The 23588-nt window shown below is 31.8% G+C and overlaps 1 protein-coding gene and 1 long non-coding RNA gene across 2 annotated transcripts; one reads left to right on the top strand and one right to left on the bottom strand.

Moving 5' to 3' along the window:
* Nucleotides 1-256: 256 nt before the first annotated feature.
* On the top strand, nucleotides 257-21213 carry LOC123661732 (synaptic vesicle glycoprotein 2A-like). Its single transcript, XM_045596677.1, has 9 exons — nucleotides 257-452; nucleotides 2689-2851; nucleotides 5624-5805; nucleotides 6939-7123; nucleotides 13490-13671; nucleotides 14024-14127; nucleotides 14443-14647; nucleotides 20121-20248; nucleotides 21112-21213. The coding sequence occupies exons 1-9, from the start codon at nucleotides 257-259 to the stop codon at nucleotides 21153-21155; spliced, it is 1389 nt and encodes a 462-aa protein (XP_045452633.1). The 3' UTR covers nucleotides 21156-21213.
* On the bottom strand, nucleotides 1866-12937 carry LOC123661733. Its single transcript, XR_006744391.1, has 3 exons — nucleotides 12857-12937; nucleotides 2618-2622; nucleotides 1866-1876 (listed from the first exon to the last, which is right to left on the bottom strand). It is a non-coding gene; the product is annotated as an uncharacterized LOC123661733 (long non-coding RNA).
* Nucleotides 21214-23588: the final 2375 nt, after the last annotated feature.

Below are 23588 nucleotides of genomic sequence, written 5' to 3'. Positions count from 1 at the left end.
AAGAATTATTAAAATCGGTTTATAAACGACGAAGTTATCTCCGAAAATACATATATACGGTCGAAATGAGTAACCTCCTCTTTTTTTGAAGTCAGTTAAAAAGAATAATATAATAATTAAACAAGTAATATACTGACTATTCGATATAAATATTCAATGTCTGTTTCCGTTTCCAGATCAATATTTCAATAAAAATAGTTCTTCTCTGTTTTTGTTCCCAGGTCACAATGGACTCGACAACACTCTCAAAACAACGATGCAGGAATACGACGCAGCACTCAAGGCGTGTGGAGTTGGGTTATTCCACATTCGACTCCTGTGCAGTGCCTTTGTCGCTCTTGTGTCTGGTATTGTAATAACGAATACCACACCCTACATATTACCGATAGCGGAATGTGATCTCGACATGAACTTACTACAAAAAGGACTTTTAAATGCAATGCCCTATACTGGTGAGAATGTTATTCATGACAAAGAAACATACGCTATTGTTAAAAATAATGAAAAAAGATAATTGGACAACACAATACTTGAAAAAAAATATTTTTACTGTGAGAAAGCCACTTCTTCAGTTTTATTTTTGTGGTCGTTTTTTGGATGATTACAATACACGAATATTTTCACCTTAACTGGTATATTCTGATGTTATATTTTAAAATGAAAAGTATGTCTTAAAATTGAAATGAAATGAAATGAAATATTTATTTTGCCATTAAGTGATACCCCCACTTACAGTCAAAAAAAAAAAATAACAATAATAAAAGAAAGTTAAGGTAGCAAAATATCAAACAATAAAATAAAAATTTACATCTTAACATTATGTACATTACGAACTTAGATAAAGTACCCAGTGTTATAAGCAACCTTAACTTAGTCAAAACATAAAAATAAATTAATGATAATTGTATGAATATATTAACCCAAGAGCCCGTGAGGGCCAGACTTTCGTCATTTTATAAAAGCTGAAATTTTCTCAGCGCATGCTCCCAACACAGGTTGAAGCAATGGCCAAATATAAAGTTCAGCTCATGGTTACTTTGGCAGATACCAGGTATCAAAGGTGTACAAAGTGGCAACTCACTTACATACGCCATTTCTTATGCGTATTTTTTTAATATTCTGTTTAAAGTAATATTAGATATCACGTTAACCAGAGTCACAAACTTTTGTAACTAAACTTACGTCATAGTGTAAAACTAAACTATATACGTGTCACTTGGATTCCTATTAGAGGATTTCAGCCGGTGATTTTCGATAGCTCCAATCCCGACTTAGAAAAACATTTAGGTTGGCCGTGGAAGCGAGTGCGAAGTATTTTTATACACCTTTGATACCTGGTATCTACTAAAGTAACCATAAAAAAAAAAAAAAAAATCACATCATCACAGCAGCCTTTCGCAGTCCACTACTGGACATAGGCCTCCACAAAATCACGCCAAAAATGGTGTGAACTCATGCGTTTTGCCCATAATCACCACGCTGAGCAGGCGGGTTGGTGACCACAGGGCTGGTTTTGTCGCACCGAAGACGCTGCTGCCCGTCTTCGGCCTGTGTATTTCAAAGCCAGCAGTATAGCAGCAGCAGCCATAAAAAATAATAATAAGAATAAGAATAAGAACCGGTCGGTGGACTCACGTCTCTGTTGGAGACATTAAGTTAGTCTAATTTAAACATTGATGTTGCTGAGTAACGTCTACCTTGATTTAAAAAAAAATTGCATGATAGAAATAAAAAAGTACATGGGTTCAAAAGCCCGTGGATATATATTATTACTTATATTAAAAAAAAAAGTAACCATGAGTTAAACGTCATATTTGGCCATTGCTTCTATCGGTTTTGAATGACGACAAAACAAAATGACGAAAGTCTGACCCTCCTAAGCTCTCGGTCTATATTGTTCAAGTATAAAAATGACTTACACCTGTATGAATACTTTTTTATGAGACATCTCTAAGCCTGTTCCATTACTTGTATTTAATAATTTTCAATATAAAATAAAAAAGTAATAATAATTCAATTTCTTTGCTGTATAGTTTACTTATGCTTAATTTTGCGGGTACTCAGAACTCACAGTAAAGCTTATTCTTAAGCCCTGTATAACCGGCTTTCTTATACATATAACTTGGTCGGCAAACAAGCGTACGGCTCACCTGATGGTAAGCGATTACCGTAGCTTATAGACACCTGCAACACCAGAAGTATCGCAAGTGCGTTGCCGACCTTATTCCCAATTTCCCCAGGAGCTCTGGTCAACCATTACTCACCAACAGAAACACAACACTGCTTGAAAACAATATTATTTAGCTGTGTTTTCTGTAAGGTCGAGGTACTATCCCGGTCGGGCTGATCCATATTTTGAGCAGAAAATTTCCTAATGTGCCCTACCTCAGTTGTGGATAAAGTTTATCCTGGACATAAATTTCGAATAGACTTTAACAACAGGAGGTAAATAGGCTATTAGGACCTGTTGCACCTCAATTCATAAACTAAATCTTTTAGATACACAATTGCTTATAGAATAATCCCATAAATAAACTGGGATTCGATGGTTAATAAGAAAAATACTTCAAAAACTTTTATCTGTTTGCTTCTGTCGTCCGTCAAATAGCGGTGATACAGGCCCTTAAACTTTCAATGACGATAATTACGCAATAGTATTTTATGCCAGCACTATATATATTTTTCCAGGTATGATATTAGTATCCATAATTGCCGGGTTTCTTACCGATACTTTTGGAAGGAAGCCATTTATATTACTTGGATATGGCGGCCTGTTTGTTTTCACAGTAATAAGTGGGACGAGTCAAACCTATATAGTTTTGGTTATCGCTAAGTTTTTCGAAGGATTGTTGTAAGTATCAATCATTTTATTATTTTATGTTATTAATGAATACTTTTTTTCAATCCTTCATTCATTGAGAGGAATGGCTTTCAACATATTATCTAATGTATCTGGTTTAAACCAGTTTTTAGTTGTTTGTGTATTTTTGGTACCTAGTCACAATGTATGCAGTAGATGATAATTTGCTAATGAGTTTAGTCTTTGTGTAATATTATCTGATCATGACAGGAAATCGTGTTAGCGAAGTAACCATATTACGTTGAAATTATGTAATTATCAAATTTTGCAAACGATTGTAATAATTTTCTAAACTAAAATGTTAATATGTCTGAAAAAAAAACACATCTCCAGACTAATAATGTGACACAGCACATACTAATCATCTATAGATATGTAAACGAAACGTACAAATATTACAAATATTCATTAATTAATTTTTAACTTAATTCATTATTCAACATTTAATTTTAAATTAAAAGTATTAAACCTTAAATTAATTAATTAAATCCAGCTCATACAATTTTGCTCAACTTATATCTCTCCTAATTGTTTCTCGTGTGTGGAACCATTTAATCCACACCTTCAGATAATTTGAATTCGTATTTTAAATATAATTACTAAAATATCGTTACTTTTTGGGTGTGTTGGAAGAAGTCTCTTACAGAGATAAGCACACCCATTTATACGTGAGTCTCCATGACAAATATATTATGTATTTAGTTTAATATACTTTTTACGTAAAAAAATAATTGTTAAAAATATTTGTAAAATAATTGTAAAATTGTTAAATAAATAAATAAATATAATTATGAAAATTTTGGAATTTCATTGAAAATTAGTATTTTGTTACAAAATTCGAAGTAAAAAGACTTAAAATCATTTATATTAATTTTGGTTGTCACTCTTTATGTGAGATCAAATTGAAACGAAATAGTTTCTAAATACTTCTCTGAAAGAAAATAGGCTTCTTTCCTATGTAGGACGTCTTAAGATTGACTGTTAGATAAGTTTGTATGTATGGCTTTAAGTCCCCCTTTTGTGAAATATTTTATTTTAAGCTGTGTAATAGATTTAAAATTAAATAAATTAAAAAAAAAATGAAAATAAACATAAGAGTGACTATGAGATTTTAGATTAACACGGTTAATTTTATTCCTAAAATTATTCAAAACCGGGATATGTTTGTTGACCATGTTTTTTATTTTCATTTTGCGGAGTTCGATATTGCGACATTAACTGCAAATGTCTTCGTCACGAGATTGAAATTTGAGGGTAGTTTTGATGGCTTTGTCCATACCGGACCTCCTTTCTCAAACGTTTTCTGGTAGTGGTAACCAGTGTTTACTTCGTTAAGTTATTTGTAATTTAGGAATGTCGTAGTGTATTTAATAGTAAGTGTTTCAAATTTTTTCTTTATCATTAGAAAGCATCATCGAAAAGTGACATTGACTACAACTCACCACAATCTAAAATATAACTACTAACTGTATTTACAGAAGTAGCGAAGTTGCATTTCATCATCCATAAGGTCCTTTAGTTCAAGTTTAACTTGGTTAAGTTTCAACGTGAACACTTTCGTAGTTGTAGGTTGAAGCTATTATGTCATAAATATTTTATAGTTCATTGGTGTTAGTTACTTTGTTCGCTTGACCTTTTTGTGTAAATTAAAAATCACTTTTTTGCTTCCATTTTACGAGGTACTGGAATAATTTTAAGAGAATAATACTTTTTAATTTTTTTCAAAGAAAGCCGTATCTATGTATATGTACCATCGTTATATCATCAACTGAGTGAATGAGAATGATATTATGAGTATTAAAACGTCTACTTCAAGAGGAGACACAAAAGTAATCGTACGAAATTAGAACCACACGCAATCATATTATATAGAGTGTTGTACGGTAAAGAGTATTATTATTTCTTATTAACTTATTGATTTCCAGTGTTTACACGAATTTTACTAATTATAATGAAACAACTTTTTCAAATTTTATCGCGGTTTACGGTCGCAGGAGGTGGTCCTCCAGGCGGACTGTTCACTCGTGGTGGTTTTTTAGTCAGTAGGAGTCTGACATAGCCCTCGTCGGGCATCTAAAAAAAATAAATAATAAACCGCGATAAAATCCTAAAAAGTTGTTTCAATATATATTTAGATAATTTGAACTGCATATCAAGATGGCGCAATAAGTTCTCCCTACAAGAAGCATAGCTCTTTGCCCAGCGCTACGTTGTTTATTTAAAAGCTGTTATAGTTCCGGTTCAACTCATCGGCTTAAAACAATATATTAATTATTACATACTGTAAATGTTTGCGTACAATATTTTAGTAGAATGACATAAAGTCGGAAAAGTGCAAATATAAGTAGCCAGTGTTAGAAAATTTCGTATCCGACATATACTACATATTCGAAATTAAATCTAGTGGCTACTGAACTAAGATTCCATTTTACTAGTCTCATATTGAATACATAGGTCCTTTTTAATATATTTACGATTTTGCATCACCCAACCAAAATCATGTAAATATTGAACTTACATTAAAACATCTAATACAAATCTCTATTATATATTTCCGCAATTGCATATTTTGTGTTTAAATATTGATTATTGATTAGAAATTGATTTGACTTGAGTTAGAATTTTGAATACATCTTACTATGAAGATGGCGCATTATATTCATGATGCTAGACTATAACACATAAATAAAAGTGATTTATTTACGTTATTTATAATATTAAAAATAATATGTTTTCATTATTTATTTAAAATATTGTTCGCAGGTTCGCCACATGTTTCACGCCAGTCGTATCGCTAACGTCGGAGTTTTGTCACAATGGCATACGAGATCGTATCCTATTTTTACAATCGTCATTTGCGTCGGTATCTCAGATACTCGTTGCTCTCATATCATGGGCGATACTACCGAATGATTGGATGAGTGTTTTTTTCAATGGCGCTTTAGGTAAGATTAACATCCTAATATTATTCTTAATGGGTTATTATGTACAATATAGGTAGATTTTTTTTATCGGAGGTTAAATTTTTGTTAAACCCCGCTGTAACCTTTAAGGTTAGAGTAACGCTGCCCTCCCTCCGCGCCGCCGCGGCTTAAAAAAAACACTCTAGGGGTAGGGCAGACCAAGACCACGTGGACAGTGGGGTGCTCCAATTCGGTTTTGGGTATTTTTCGAATTTCTAAACCTATATTCTAGCACGCAATGTTACTAATTTTATTAGAAGATTATGTCTGACGCGTTATTTTGTTTAAAAGTGTCGATTTGTCAGTCGTTAAAGGTCAGTTCGTATCGTATTTTGATCTTGCAGTAAAGATCATTTTTACGTAAATTTGTTCGAAAATAACGCGTGATAGTCGCAGTATGGAGCATGAGTACACTTACCACAGCACCGGAATTAAGGTAAAGTCAGAAATAACAAATATTAACCTCCGATAAAAAATCTACCTATACTGTACATAATTGCCGAGTGGTAACAATACAGTGATGCCTACATCACTGTATTGTTAGTTATGACTTCTTGTTCATTTTATTATATAATTTGATTTATTTTATAAATTAACGTAATAAAACGAAGTCGGTTTTTTGTTTGTTTTTACCTTAAAGTGCCTTGAAGCTATGCCGACTTTTTTATCTACTTTCAAAATTAAATAAAGATTTTGATTAAACTTTTTAATATTAATACTAAATTAATTTTAGAGTTTGTTTGTAGAGGCTATTTATTCTCAGGGGCTGTTAGTTGGATTAAAAAATATATTTTTAAGTATAAAGCCTCTTTTTTACGAAAATTACAGACTATAAAATATTACATTACTATTTCTAAGAGAGAGTAGATGTAACAGACTATAAAAATCGTGATATATATTTATCTATTATTTAGCTATTTTAGTTAGATTGCTTGCTTATTATTGAGTTCAAAAAAGCATAACCAGAATCTTGACAAATGTGCTTTAATGTTACAAACTCTAAAAGTCTTGACTTTATATAATTAATAGTAAAACTTTAGTGCAAACTCAATATTATTTTTTCCTTTATTTCAAACATCTATCGGATAATATGTGTATATTTTTTATTATTTCAGTGCTAAACACGTGGAACTTCTATCTATTTATCATGTCCCTATGGTCAATATCCGCCTGCTTCATGTACACTTTTTTGCCAGAGAGTCCAAAGTATTGTATAACTCAGAAACGGTATGACGATGCGAGAGAAACTCTTATTAAAATATACGTACAGAATACGAGAAAACCAGCTGACACTTACCCGGTATGTACATTTTCATGGAATAGTTTTAACAATGCGGGGGAAAATTTTATGAATTACTACCGATCCGTCCCGGCTTCGCACGGGTGCAAAAACTATCAGTGTTCCTCTACTATGTTATGTATGTATTATACATATAAACCTTCCTCTGATATCACTCTAAAGAAAACCGCATCAAAATCCGTTGCGTAGTTTTAAAGATCTAAGCATACATACAGCGGGAAGCGACTTTGTTTTATACAATGTAGTGATATTGCCATTATTTGATCTTTCATTAAAACTAAAAGAATTACATATTATGGAATTTTTAATGGTGATAAAATGTTCGATATTTGTCAAATCCAATGTCTGCACCGAAATCAACGTATGTAACGATTGGTTGTGATATATGATATTATGATTTAGTCTACTTGCGAGAAAGGTCTGAAAATTTAATATTTTTTGGTCAAGTTCGTCAACCTTATTCCTAATATTTGGTTTCCAAAAACCTGCCCAGAGCGAAATATTATCAATACGAAATCATAAATTAATTTCCACTTATTTTTGATAATTGTGAGCGTATGATATCGAATACCGATGTGCGGATAAATCAACAATGATTTTAGTCACACCGTTGAATGCTAATGTTTAAAAAAAATGTGTTTTTATTTATTTTTTCTTAACATCGAAATACAGACAGAAATAAAGAAATATACAATACAAGATCTACAAAGGCGATCTTATCGCTAAAGAGCGATTTCTTCCAATTAAAGTTAGATCCAAATTAAGTTAGATTTATTCATATTTTGCTAATTGGAGAGTATTTTTTAAATTATTTTGCTTGTATAATAAAGAACTGCAATGTTTTTGACATTTCTGCATCTAGATTAAATTTTTTTTATTTCATTATGTAGGCTATGTATTATCTGGTAATTATGGTTTTTTTTTTTTGATTAATTGACGATAGACTATATAAACTAGAAAAGTTTTTGACGCGAAAGGGTAGCGTTTTTTGTTAACAACTTCGTTGAAGACGTATAAGAATTATATCAAAGAAATACATTCTTTCAAGTGACTTTACTTACACATAGTTACTGAAAGTGTCAGACTGTTCATTTTTTTTTGTTATCGCTAACTCACAAAAGTCACAGCTTTATGTTTCTCTCGCTTGTAACTTTACTTAATAAATTGGTCTCCAAACACGAAAAGTGAGTTCAAATTGAATATATATTCCAGGCAATGGAATAATAAAAGGATGCAAGAATACTGACAGTACATGTCGGTTATATTTTAAAATCAATTTTCTGGTTTTGATGCTTTATAAAAATAAAATATATATATAATAATAATAATTAAATGTCGCGTTAATCATAGATATAAATGTTTTAAATAAAAAGATAATAAATATATCACGAAGGATAAGTGACGCATTCAGTTATATTCGCTGCGGTTTTAGCTTTTAAGGCCGTCTCCTTGATATGTCACCAAGAAAGTATGCTGATACAAATTCTAAAATTTAAAAGACTAAAATGTCATGTCTGTTTTAGCTACCATTACAAAGAAAGAAAAAAAAATTCCTTTGTAATAATGTCTAATACCATAAAATTTAACTATAAAGTCACTCGAATTCACAGCGTACTAAGAAATGTAACAGTAACGTCTAGCAATATATTCTTAGAGCAATAAATTATTTCCTTCTAATATTTTCATGGGAACGTACGAGCCAAATGGGTCGGGAAAATTCGTTTTAGTTGCATTCGCAATTATGCAATCAAAGGTGCGATTGGAAGTCCGCCAGGGACTGCACTAGTGTTAGGAACCGCAAGATTGACGATGAAAGGCGTCTAGATAAATATACGTATTTAACATATTGTATTCCTCGAATGTATTTTATTTTAAAAAAGCTTTTAAAAAGAGGTTATGGTTTAAGACTATCTTTTTTAAATATCATTCTTCTAAATTTGCTGATTGATTATACTGTAATTTTTATTGATTTATTTATTTATTTATTTATTTATTATATACGCGTTGGCGCAACGGTTACAGCATTGGCTTGTGGCTGTTGCGCTGGCGGTTGGGCATTTGTATTGGCCATACATACATTTGCCGTGGTCTGAGTGTTTGTGTAGTCCTTGTGGGTCTCCGAAGAGTACGTTAAGCCGTTGGTCCCGGTTGTTATCATATGTACCTGATAGCGATCGTTACTCATAGTAGGGAATATATCCGCCAATCCTCTTTGGAACAGCGTGGTGGATTAAGTTCTGATCCTTCCCTTACATGGGGAAAGAGACCTATATCCAGCAGTGGGATATTACAGGTTGAAGCGATTAAAAATATAATACATTAAATCTATACTAATATTATAAAGTTGAAGAGTTTGTTTGTTTGTTTGAACGCGCTAATCTCAAAAACTACTGGTCCGAACTGAAAAATTCTTTTAGTGTTAGATAGCCCATTTATCGAGGAAGGTTATAGGCTATATATCATCACGCTAAGACGAATAAGAGCGGAGCACCAATGAAGAATGTTTCAAAATTGGGGGTTCTTTTTTCCTTTTAAGAGCTTCCGCTGCGTGCGTTGTCAAAACAGGTAAAGTTTCGCAAAAATCATGTATGACAGAATTGATCCTCTTTAAAAGTTCTAAAAAAAGTCCGCGACAGCATATATCTATCTTTTAAGGTTGGCTCACTATAACTTTTTTTTTGCTAACCAAGTTTGTTCTAAAATAATACATTATTTGCGAAGATGTTTATATAAACATGATCTTAATCCTTATCTAAATAAATACGTTATTCATCACAAGTATTTAATTTAAAACAAAATGGCCTTTACATAATTCGATTTCAATGAGTACCTCAGGAGATGTCGCGGTTTTAAAATAACATAGCAGCAAAATAATAATCAAGTATTGTGCGCGCCGCTGTTCCACGCGGACGAAGTCGCGCGCAGAAGCTAGTAGTCATATATAAATATTATCACGATTTGATTACTCTAGAGATATATGAAAGAAATCCTTAATGGATATCAAAATCAATCGCCAAAGAATTGATGTGTTTTTATTTTGCCAAATCACACTACTTACGTTCGAATAGAAAAAAAAGATCGATATATAAAAGCTTTTATTGATTTTTATTTGTTAATGATTTATATTGGTAATAATACATATAATATAATTTATATAAAATCAATTGTATCAGAATCTACAAAAATATTTTCCGAATTTCTTCAATTAAGTGTATAGTTTGATAATAAGATCGTTGCAAGATTATTATTTTTTTAGTTTTTCATTTTCGAGTACCATTTTCAAATATGGTTATATTATATGACGGCTGTAAATGTATTTCAGCAAAATCGGAATGATATAAAATTAATACTTTATCTCATATTCATTTATTCTCTTTTAAGGGAATATCAAAAGAATCTTTGTTGGAGTATTCAAGGAGAATTCAAGACATTGTTTTTACCGTTGAGAGCCATATTTAATATTCATCTTTATATCTTTCGTAATACTAAATATACAATAATATTGTACAGTACTAATGAAAATTAATTATTTTGTTGATTTTAAAACCAAGTTTTAGAGTAAAAAAATGTTTGTAGAGTTGAGATCACTACCACCTGGCTTATCTGGGTCACTAATTTGTATAAATTAACGGATGCATGCATATGGAGCAGCCCGACTGGGGAAGTACCTCGATCTTACAGAAGATCGCAGCTAAATAACATTGTTTTCAAACAGTATTGTGTTCCTGTTGGTGAGTAAGGTGACCAGAGCTCCTGATTGGGGATTGGGTAGGCAACACGCTTGCGATGCTTCTGGTGTTGCAGGCGTGTATAAGCTTAATGTAAAGGCGTAATCGCTTACCATCTGGTGAGCCGTACGCTTGTTTGCCGACCTAGTGATACAAAAAAAAAAGAAAAAAAAATTAACGATCCAGGAGAGCCGAGTGGTAGCAAATCAGGAGTCTTCTGGTAGACCGACCAAACGCCCACTAGATTTTTTCCCTTTATGACGTACCTGTAACAAATGATAAAGTTCATTAATAGAAAGTAAATCTTTCATCAAACAAAAATCCCACCACCTTTTTTAAAAAAGCTGATATTTTGACGTGAGAATTTCCGATTGTTAAAATAAGGTGAAAAAATAAATAAATAAAAAAAATAAAAAAAATTACACTGTATTTGAGACATAAAAAAGCAAGTTTTTATTAAATTTGGAAAAAAAACGAAAAATCAAAAATAGGAATGGGTTTTTTATTTTTCCCCCGAATTTTGAGCTTATGTGAAAAAATTACTAAAACAAAAGATGGATCTTTTTATTACCTATAACTTTTACGTTGAACTTTTATCCATAAGACTTGTAGTTTAGCCGGAAATCGAGATAAACCGTGTTTTACCCTTATCCCCCCCTCCCTACCACTTCCTGATCTCAGATCAGCCATAATTTATCCTTTCATTTTCATTGTATTGTATTCCTTTTACAACGGGTTTTATCCTATTATATTTTTTTTTTTATTTCAAAAATTATCGACACTGGTCTAATAGTATAAACTCAAATGTTCCCCGGTTTAATTTCAGTATACTCAATAGTTCTGGGATAATGCACAGATAAAATATATACAGGTAGACAAATATCGATATCTAACATTTTTTTTTTCTAAAAATACTTTCAAATTTTTAAATTGGACTTGTTACAGTTTATACCAATTATCCGTTATTGATTGTACCAAACCATATCATACATACCACTGTCTTATAGCTGTTATACCTACTGACAGTCGAGGGTTAAATTCCAAACCATACATTTGCATAGGTCATACAGATGTTTGCCTTGGTTTGAGTGTTTGTGTTTGTGTATTGTGTGTTTCGGAACCCACGACACATTAGTAAATCCTAGTGGAGATCGTCGAATGTGAGGCGTTTATTTATTATTTATTATACCATACCACACACATATTGTCATCACATGTTATCCGAAATTGATTAAATAAAAATGAAAGCACAAACCTGATTGCTAAATTAATTATACATTCACAAACACTCCATTAAAATGTTTTGGAAATTTGACGGCTCTTAATAGAGCCGAAGATAATTTTGTTTATTTTTAAATTAATTTAATAAACGGTCGTCTATCACGTCGCGTGAAAATAATTAATAAAAGGGATTCTCATACTGTCACGTTATTAAATAAATAATAGGTAAATTGTATTCAAATCGAAGCCCTTATCTGTTATTAGCTTTGTGCAGTCGAATAAAAAATACAAAATAATTAACTAAATTGCCATTGCTTTTATCATTAAAATGTGAATTTATTAAAAATGTGCATTAAAGCTTTGGTTTTATTTTATCATTTCATATTTTTGTACAATAAAGCTCTAAAATAATTAACTATTTGCTAAAGTGGAATGAAAATGTTTCAATTACATTATGTACATTGATAAATTTATAACGAATAGTCTAATTTAATTTTCGTTTCTTCCGAAGAAGGTTATATAGCAATGTGGGTGAAAACGCGGCAATAAGTAGTTTATTATAAAATAAGATTAGTCACAAATGATAATTAAACATATCTCAAAAATTATAATATACTAGCGTACCCGGCCGACGTTGTCCTGCCCAGAAAAAAGCTACCTAATTTGATTGCTTACATACCGATAGCAGCGCCACCTACCACATACGATATTTTTATATATATACAGATATAATTATTCTAATGTTTACGCGAATTTCACTCATTATAATGAAATACGGAAGAACTCCCGTAACCATGGTAGCTGTAAAGTATCCGAAACGTCGGGTATGTAAAAAACTTAATAAACCGCGATAAAATACGAAAAAGTTTAATTAAATATTGAATAGAAATTCATTTTTTAAATCCAAAATTAATTCACAAAATCTAAAAGCAAACAGATTAATAGCAATGATATAAAAATATAGCTATCTATAATTTATTCCTAATTATGGTACTATCCAATAAAAATTTGCAGGCCTCTTATCTAACACACAACACTAAGCCACATTATATTTATAGTAATAAATCACATATTCTATGGATTGTAAAATATGTAAAGTAAACCTTGGTAAGCACCTTAAGGTGGCAACATAAATTCCCGCTGTTCGTGTAGATATACCGCGAAAATTCTTGATATAAATTCTTAGAATATGGCTGCCATTGGCTGGAATTATTTATGGCTGTGACGTCATCCTAGCCAATACCATCCATCAGATTATAAAATTTACTGACTTATTTTTTATCAACGGTAGCGTTCAAGGGTGAGTTCCCTTAATGAGAGTGATAAGAGGCATTTCTGCCTTATGTGCATTTAAGATTATCATCGTGTGAGGGGTTGTATAATAATTGTGTTTAACATGTCCTTTTTCATATTACAGTTCGTAAACATATGGAAAGACAAGACGAAGATCAAGATTGATGAATCAACAGCAAGTAAATCGCAAACCAGTTTCAGTCACATGCTGTCAGTTGGTCTTCACAACATTAAGCCTATATTCCACAGGCCTTTGGGTTTATATGCATTATTATTTTGCACTACGAATTTCTTCATCATGAATTTGTGAGTACCATATATGTTATATCTATTATTTTTGATACTAAAAGATAGTTTAATTACGTCCCTTTGCTTTCCTTTTTGTTTCTCAGGCATTTTTTTATACTAACGAAATCATAATAACTATTTTTTTCTCCTAATTTCAAAGATCTAATTTTTTACTTTAACTCACAGGTTTTATGAATTGTTCGTTTAAATTATATCATTGAGTACCGGAAAATTACAATTTATTTTTAGTCTTTCTTTTTATATAGAAACCTAAGTTCACTTAGTCATCGATTATGTATTATCTTTTTTTATTCAATTATATATATTTTTATATTTCAAAGTGACAACGTGCCTTCGATATTTTTTTCAGGTTCAATGTAATCAGGCTATGGTTTCCTCAATTATCAACGATTGTGGAACACTATGCGACAGAAGAAAATCAAGATTTATGTGTGATGCTCGATACTTATACACAGGATCTAAAAATGAAAAAGCTTAATCACACTCAAAACGATATATGTATTCCTGTATGTATCCTTAGTTGATTTGTAGAACATGTTAAATGATTTTTATTATTTATTTTTTTTTATATGGTAACATGATACCCAATAACTGGAATATGTCATTGAAAATAGTTATATACTGAAACGTAATTAATAAAATTTTGTCCTTTTTTATCATACAAAAACTAATTTTGCTATATATTGCTTCTTTTCCAGAACGTCAGTGGAACAGAAACGTACATAAACACCGTTGTACTAGGTTGCATATGCTGTATTCCATACATAATCGGCGGAGTATTAGTCAACAAGGTCGGAAAGAAGAATTTGTTCATAGTGTGTAGTATGATTTGTGCATCTTTTACTCTTGCGTTGAGATGGGCAAATTCAAAGATCGCGATGGTGGCCATGTTCTCCAGTATTGTGGCGCTTGCACAAATGCTGATGAGCCTCAATCAGTTTCTGGTCGTTGATCACTTCCCGACCACAACGAGGTTGGTGTCTGTCATTCTATTTTGCTTTTTCTATGTGAACAGTATGTGTATGTGGTATGAGGTCAGAGCTTGAAACAAAATTCACCCCTCTATTTCACTTCAGCTTCTAATATCCCACTGCTGGGCATAGGCCTCTTTCTCCATGCAGGAGAACGATCAGAACTTAATCCACCACTCTGATCTAATGCGGGTTGGCGGATATATTTCCTACTATGAGTAACGATCGGTTTCAGGTGTACATGATAACAATCAGGACTGATGGATTAGCGTGCCAATATAAATGTTTGTCATGTGCGGGGATTGAACCCGCGACCGTCAGTGCAACACCACAAACCAGTGATGTGATCGTTGCGCCAACGCGTCGTCAAAACACCCCCGTTTAATCGATAAAAAATATTTTTTTATTTACTTTACCAATATTAAAAATAAATCCAGAACGTGTTGGTTGAAAATAGGCTAGGCTATATTGTATTCGCCAACCATCATATAAATCAGATGTTATGCAGATAACCCTATATCATCGTATTCTACTTGGATGTCGCTTACGAGATTCTAAGAGTGTTCTTACAGCACGTCTCCATTACATCTATACGTGTTATATGTACTCACAAAGGATTCAACAGGGTTCACAGGGTTTACATAGATTGTAGGGGGATCAAAAGACAATTACAATAGGGATGAAAATAGCTTCCACCCTTTCGCAACAGTTTCCTGTCTCCGTTTATAATTTAAAAAAAGTATAATAAGAAAAATGATAGTACATTTGGTAAACATTTTTAAAAAGAACAGTCACTTGTAGGTATAGCAAAAAATATAAATAAATACATTACATAAATATATACGTGTGTGTGCTTGTGTGATTGTGTATGTGCATATAAAAAAATTAAGATATTGTAACTGAAAAATACCGTCAACGTCTGACCACGTCATAGGTTTACTAGGCAGTCTGTCGATCTGTAGTTTTAGGTAATAAATCACCTGTTGTGCATACATAATTATAATGCATGATAAAGGGCATGGTCATTTTAGAGCTTAGGAGCGTTCATTTTAAATATAAAAAAAATCGACATTTGCTGTAAGTAGCTTTCTACGTATATACAATTATCATATTTATTCCTATATATTATATTCCTCTATACAATTATACATATTGCATACGGTATCATTTCTTCAAAACCGAATAATCCATCTTTTTTTTTTTACCAAATTGATTATCAGAATCGCTATTAAATGCATATTTACACAGAGTATACTGAATTACATATTCAATATTTGAATGTGCATGAATTTGTAGAGTTGTATAAATAAAATGAAAAAAATAATGTATTTACAATAATTTCGTAGAAACGATCAAATTGTCATTGAGTCAAATGATACGAAGTAACGAAAGTAACTAATAATTACTTAGTACCTGGATGACCGAGCTTAGCTCGGTATTTTTAGTAAATCGTGTTTTTTGAAAATCATATTTAAATACGAATTACATTTTGATAAAATATGAATAATATTTTTCCATTTTACCGACATAATAATAAAAAATATGAACTATTTATTTAAATAAAAAATCATTAGTGCAATAAGAAAAAAAAAAAAGAAAAAATAATCGATCTGGTGATATGAGATTTGAACCGTGGTCTTCTCGTCGATCCCGACCGGCCGATTTCCCACGTGAGCTATGATAACTATATTGACAATTGCGAAATTTACCTTCGCATTCTAACGATATTGTAGCCATTTTTTATTGTTTAAAAACAGATACAAGCAACATCGATTTATCGCCCCCGAAACCCCCTGGATACTAAATTTCATGAAAATAGGTGGAGCCGTTTCCGAGATTCAGATTATATACACAAGAGTTGCTCGTTTAATAGTATTAGATATCAATATGTTTTAAATTCAAGGTAACCTATGATACGGTATTTATTAAATATTATTTGGTAATGTGGTTACGGCAGTAAAGAATATAGCCGCCCCCTCTCTCCTTCCCCTGGGTGTCGTAAGAGGCGACTAAGGGATAACAAGGTTCCACTACCACCATGGAACTTAAAAAGCCGACCGATGGCGGGATAACCATCCAACTGCTGGGTTTGAAATACACAGGCCGAAAACGGGCAGTAGTGTCTTCGGTGTGACAAAGACAGCCCTGTGGTCACCAACCCACCTGCCCAGCGTAGTAACCATGGGCAACGCACATGAGTTCACCCCAGTTTTGGCATGAACTTGTAGGTCTATGTCCAGCAGTGGACTACGATAGGTTGACGTGATGACCCATAACAAACTATCACCTATGATACATTCAGCAGCTTTGTAAGAAGAATAATTTTCAAAAGTTCCGTAACTTAAGAAATTAGTTACTACAATCTTCCATAAAAACTTTACAAATTTTTCCTGCTTAAAAGTGTATAAAGTGTACACATTTTAAGCGTTAATAACAGTACGTAAGTTTCATTTAACAAAATCAACGTTAATAAATTAAACAGCATTCATGTACATTTTAAAATGATTCACTACACTACAGTTTACAAAGTAAACGCGTGATGTATCGTCCATAATGTATCACTGTAAAACAAATTAAAATTAATAAAGTTATAAATATCACGTAATATCGCCTTGAAAATAAACTATAAAGTTTCCACATGTTTAATTTATGACTGTGAAGGCGCCGATTATTATCATTTTGATTAATTGTCTTGTAAAATTTGCTAATAAACGCTGGGAGATATACGGCATATTGTTTTCGTTGTACTCCATATATTATTACGCATTATTAAACTAAACACGGTGAAAATTAGGAAGGTAGTATGGTGAGTGTTATTAAAAGTACAATATGAATAAACATTTTCGTAATGTATACGGTTTCGTACGCGTAGACATCAGTAATCACTGATTCGGGCCTTTACTGTTATATTTAATCCATCTCTTACATTTATGAGATTTTTAGCAGAAATATTCCAAGAAGAAGAAGATCAAATTTAGACCAGCTCGACTGGTGAAGTCCCCAGTTTTATAGGTATATATATTCTCTCAAGTAGTATCATTACACTTTTCTGATTAAGGTAGAGCTCGAGGGGAGAGGCAGGGCTAGAGTCAACAACGGCCTCGAAATGTTTATTGTATTGGAAAGATCCTATGAGATATGTTTTTATTTTACTACTTTTTTTTAATTTAAATACATTCACGGGCTTTTGACACCCATGTCCTTTTTATTCTTAAAACCAGCTATTTATGAAATTAGGCGTTTTTCAAGAACATCATTACTTAACTTAGATATACTATCTTAATATCTCTAAAACAGACGTGAGTCCACCCACGGTAAGAACCGGTCCAAAAAAAAAACAACAACAAAAAAAATATTTAACATAATACATCTTAGATAGCATCTTACACAGTGGCGTAGCGTAGTGGGGCAGCAGGCGCGGCCCGACCCGTGTGGCACTTTTTACGGGGCGACAAAAGTGAACAATACTTAAATAATAAAAATATTTTGTAAGTATTTGAACCATTTTATATTATTTTTATCGCAAATAGAAATTCAGACCGATTGAAAGGGGCACGGAATTTTCCATTACTTATTTTGTGGCGAAGTCGGGGAATCCCTGTTCTTTGAATGATATTTTGTAGCGACTGGCAACGTCTATACTTATGGGAATTCCCCGTTTATGACTAATAATCAGCGAGAATGATTTCTATTCATACAGGATTAAAAAAAAAAATATTTAAAATATAACCTGCACAATGCAAAATAATGATGACTGATCTTGCCGAAAAGTTCTCTATATTAATGTATGTAATGTATAGTATAGATTAAATTGAAATACTTAAATACGAGGGCGGCAAAACTTCCTTCCGCCCCTGGCACCCAAAAACCACGCTACGCCGCTAATCTTACATTATTATTATTCAATTTATTTTCCTAATAATAATTTATTTTTACATGTTGTCCTAGCATCATACCTATATAAAGGTCAAGACTATTATTTGACTCATCATTACAGCCTATACGGTCCACTGCTGGACATAGGCCTCCACAAGTTTACGCCAAAAATAACGTGAACTCATGTGTTTTGCCCATAGTCACCACGCTGGGCAGGCGGGTTGGTGACCGCAGTACTGGCTTTGTCGCACCGAAGACGCTGCTGCCCGTCTTCGGCCTGTGTATTTCAAAGCCAGCAGTTGGATGGTTATCGGTCGGCTTCTTAAGTTCCAAGGTGGTTGTGGAACCTTGTTATCCCTTAGTCGCCTCTTACGACACCCACGGAAAGAGAAGGGGTGGCTAAATTCTTTAGTGCCGTAGCCACACAGCACTATTATTATTATTTGACTACTTTCAATTAATTCATTAAAGGATTTGTGGTTTTCAAAAAAGGCAAAAATAGTACAGATATTTTGCCAAAGTCTCGTAAAACGGAGATGATGAAAGATCGGTCGATTGGGACTAATCATAATAAAGTTTTGAGCATCACAGAATATTTAACCACCAGAAAACATATACAGAATATATTTATATTCAAACACGCAAATAAAATTTTATCATACGTCAGGCAAAATGGCAATATGCTCTCTTTTCCGTTAGTGGGTAGTAAAGGAACTGTTTTATATCAAAAAGTCCGTTTCAAGTTTTGTATAAAACAAATTGACACGTTAAAAATATTCAGAAAATACATTATTTATGAAAACACAACAGTATATAATTTAATTCGTTATCGCAGTATTTCCTTTTCTGCTATATTTATTTTTTATATATAAATTAAGTAAACTATGTTACGCGAAATGGAATCATGAATTTAAACAAAATTTAAAATTATCTTGACTCATTTTTCATTTTTGTTGGTCTTGATTTTTGGGACATGGCCGTAAAAATTGTTACTGCATTTATTCAAGTATTTTTATGCTCGTTACTATGATTTGACGAAGGACAAAGATAGATATAATATCGCAAAACTAGTTTTTTTAAAAATTAGCAAGACTAAGAAAAGACTAATAAAATCGTAATTAACTTATGGTTTATATAATTTTTTTCTTTTCAAATAGTCTTATTAATTAGCAGTATCTAATCAATCGATTTTTCAGTTCTTTGATTTATTCTAATTAATTATTTATTTAAATTTTAAGAACAAGAGAGATATGTCTCTCTTTTAAGAAATTTGAAACGTACTGAATTTTGAAGGGGACTTAACGACCAAAAATGTTTGAACTATCCGTTTTTGTCACAAGCAATTAATAGTTGTATAGAACAAACAAAAAAAATATTTTTCATTTTCTTAATGTTATCTTACTGAAATTGGCACCTCATTTGACAAAAAATGGCAGACATCGTGAAATTTGGTACTTACGTAAAAAAGGCATGCTTAGGACACTCATCCAACAATATTTGATTAAACACGAAATATGATACCTTGATCTTTTGTAACTTGAGCCATTTGTAAAAATAAACTCATATAATAAATATATCACCGTTTAATTTATTTTTCAGGTCTTTAGCTATAGGGCTGATTATGACAACTGGCCGTATAGGAACATTGGTTGGCAATGTGATCTTCCCAGTTCTGTTGGATATTGGCTGTGTTGTGCCATTCTTCACAATGGCGGGAACTATGGCATGTAAGTATTATGCTATTTCTATAATATATTCTAAGTTATTCTTATTTATAATTATATTGAAGATTGGCACTGTGGTCATAGCAAGTGGCGCTACCAAAACGCCAACGTATCAACGTACTGTGCGTTGACGGTTGCGGTTTTGGTTCTCACACATGACAAATTGTAAATTGTATTGGCCATACAGATGTTTGTCGTGGTTTGGATATTGCATTTGTATTGTGTGTATTTGCAATACTTTGATACTTGATACCACTGGAACTGTTGAGTGTAAAGCGTTTATTATTATACATATACACATGTATGACTTCCTTTGTCATTCTTAGTCTCTCAGATCTTAGGGTCAGAGCCTTATGTCATTTGAGATCTTATTACAATTTATTTTTATAATTACTTTATTATGAAAGCTTTTTTTCGATAGCCACACTTTCACATCTTTATTGGTCCTTAGTCGAATTTTACTCGAAACTTCAAATTTTGTTCACTGTTATTATTTCGCGGCAGTAATTTCACCCTGTAGGATTCTTGTTTTGAATGATCAAAATGTTACAAGTAGCTTGCTTGGCTCCTTATACGAAATATAAAAACTTTTTTGGAATACCATCTTGTCATTTACATAATAGATTTGCGCCTGTGCGAGGTTGTGCCTGAATGGAATTTATTGACATTATTTTATTAAATAACGAAATTTTTCGAATCAAACTAAATTACTGGATCAGTTCAATAGAACATATTATATTTATATTTTAAGTCAAATAAACACAGACACAAACATACTTTCTAGCTTAACATTAACTGTTAGCTGGCATTAAAACAAAAACAAATAAATTGATAATTCAATAAAAAAACTAAAACTTTTTTTTCAGTTGTTACTTTGTTAAGCTTCGTGATACCAGTGAAGAAAAGGTGAATTATTATTTATTAAAATAATATGTTGTAAATAGCATTAAATAAATACTTTTTAAAAATTATTTTCTTGTATTTATTTGTTTGAACTCATGTGTTTTGCCTATAGTCACCACGCTGGGCAGGCGGGTTGGTGACCGCAGGGCTGGCTTTGTCGCACCGAAGACGCTGCTGCCCTTCTTCGGCCTATGTGTTTCAAAGCCAGCGGTTAGATGGTTATCCCGCCATCGGCCTGCTTCTTAAGTTCCAAGGTGGTAGTGGAACCTTGTTATCCCTTAGTCGCCTCTTACGACACCCATGGGAAGAGAGGGGGTGGCTATATTCTTTAGTACCGTAGCCACACAGTGAACGTGAGATCACGTTATTTTTGGCGTAAACTTGTGGAGGCCTATGTCCAACAGTGGATTGTATAGGCTGTAGTGACGATGAATGATGATTTATTTGTTTATGTTAAACAGTTCACTTTAGTAAGAAAATAACACAAATGATAGTACAAAATAATTTTTTTGCATTGAAAAAGCTATCATCCACCATATTGAATTTCTGATGACGTCATAAATCCCGTGCACACTGGAAACTTCTATGAACAGCTATAATAAACTTTATTTTATGTTATACGTATAAAATAACACACATGCAAATATGCATTTCATTACTTTAGATGCCTTCATAAAAACAAGTTGCCACAAAATTCATAAAAAAAGTATACCAATCTAAAATAAAAAGCAAGTATTAAAAGATATAAAAAATAGTTGTCAAATTTCATAATTTGATTTCATCATTTTATTCAAATTGGTATTTGGCAAGTATTTCCTGGATCGTTATGATTGTAAAATTTGTTGATATAAATTTTATGATTAATAAAAAAGAATTTAATGTTCGCTTCAGAGAAATGAAAAAGCTGCCTGCTGTAATTTGATTGAAATTTTAATTGTTTTTATTTAGAATGGAGATATTTTTGTGTAAAATTTAATACTTCAAATATTTTGAACCAAGTTCAAAAAGGAAGAGGTTACTCAACCCGACCGTATACAATATATATATATATATATATGCCTAACGTATGCTTTGGGCCACATTGTGATTTTTTAATATAGTCTTAAGATAAGCCTCATAATTAACATATGTTCATATGTTAACGTATGAACAAATATTTTCGATTATATAACAATTCATATACTATAACGATGGTTTGGGGACTCATCAAAATATGGTATACTTTGGGAACTGTCTCTAAAATATACATCTTACATTTTATCAGCAATCATGTACTATAAGTATGGTTTGAGGACTCATCAAATTTATTTTATTATTTATTTATTTATTTAATTACAATTTGATTCTTTACAAATAAAATTAAAGTTTTTAAATATTACGGTGATCAGAGCTGACAAACACATGCTTTTTTTATTATTTACAATTCAAATAAATTATTTAAACTACTTACACGCACATACTTAACTACGTTAAATCGAAGTTTTTATTGATTGATAATTCCTAGAAATCATAAAATGTATCACAAAATAACATTAAACATATTCTATTAAAACACATATAAAATAAATCAAAATCAGATGGCCTTTTTATCTAATTTAGAACGAAAATCTAGCTGAAACCACAGATATACAGATTTGAAGACAAAATTATTCACCGTATAACAAATATACTTTTTTTCCGACTCTCGTCAATGTTGATGCGAGTCTGATGCCTATGCTAGGTATAAAATACCTGTATTACAGGTCATCAGTCTCGCACAATCAAAATTTCGCATACAATGCGACTGTCCCCACAATATACTGTAGTATGTATATAGGTATATATGAGTATACTTTGGGAACTGTCTCTAAAATATACATCTTATATTTTATCAACATAATCATAATTATCATCATTATAATATAAGAATGGTATGTTACATCAGAACTTTTGACCGGGTGGACTGATTTCGAGAATTTTTTTTTTTAATCGATAGGTGGTGTGTGTCAATTGGTCCCATTTAAATTTATTTGAGATCCAACAACTACTTTTCGAGTTATATCTAATAATGCGTTTTTACTTGACGCTATTTTCGAAAATCTCGAAAATCCGCATAACTTTTTACTGGGTGTACCGATTTTGATAACTTTTAATTTAATCATAAGCTGATGCTTATTATGTCACATTTAAATTTTATCGAGATATGATAACTACTTTTTGAGTAATCTTTGATAACGCGTAGTTACTTGACTATTTTTTCGTCGATCTACGTTGTATTACTTGTCGATGTAATTGAAGTTGGTTTTTTTTTCGTTTGCCTACAAACACAATTATTTCACGACACTTCATGTTTTAACTTATTTTTTTTTTTTTAGATTTGTTAATTTTGACCGAAATAAATTTTTCCAGTTTCATATATACTTAGATAATATTTTCCTAAATGTGTAAAACTATTTTGCTT

This window comes from Melitaea cinxia, chromosome 17, assembly GCF_905220565.1.
Source record: "Melitaea cinxia chromosome 17, ilMelCinx1.1, whole genome shotgun sequence".
Taxonomy (NCBI): domain Eukaryota; kingdom Metazoa; phylum Arthropoda; class Insecta; order Lepidoptera; family Nymphalidae; genus Melitaea; species Melitaea cinxia.
This window is presented reverse-complemented; position numbering and strand designations above follow the sequence as displayed.

Coding starts and splice junctions, on each gene's coding strand:
- LOC123661732 (XM_045596677.1), top strand. CDS start 257: ATGCAGGAATACGACGCAGCACTCAAGGCGTGTGGAGTTGGGTTATTC. Junction 13,672..14,023: donor AATTTCTTCATCATGAATTT/GTGAGTACCATA, acceptor TATTTTTTTCAG/GTTCAATGTAATCAGGCTAT. Junction 14,128..14,442: donor GATGCTCGATACTTATACAC/AGGATCTAAAAA, acceptor TTCCATACATAA/TCGGCGGAGTATTAGTCAAC.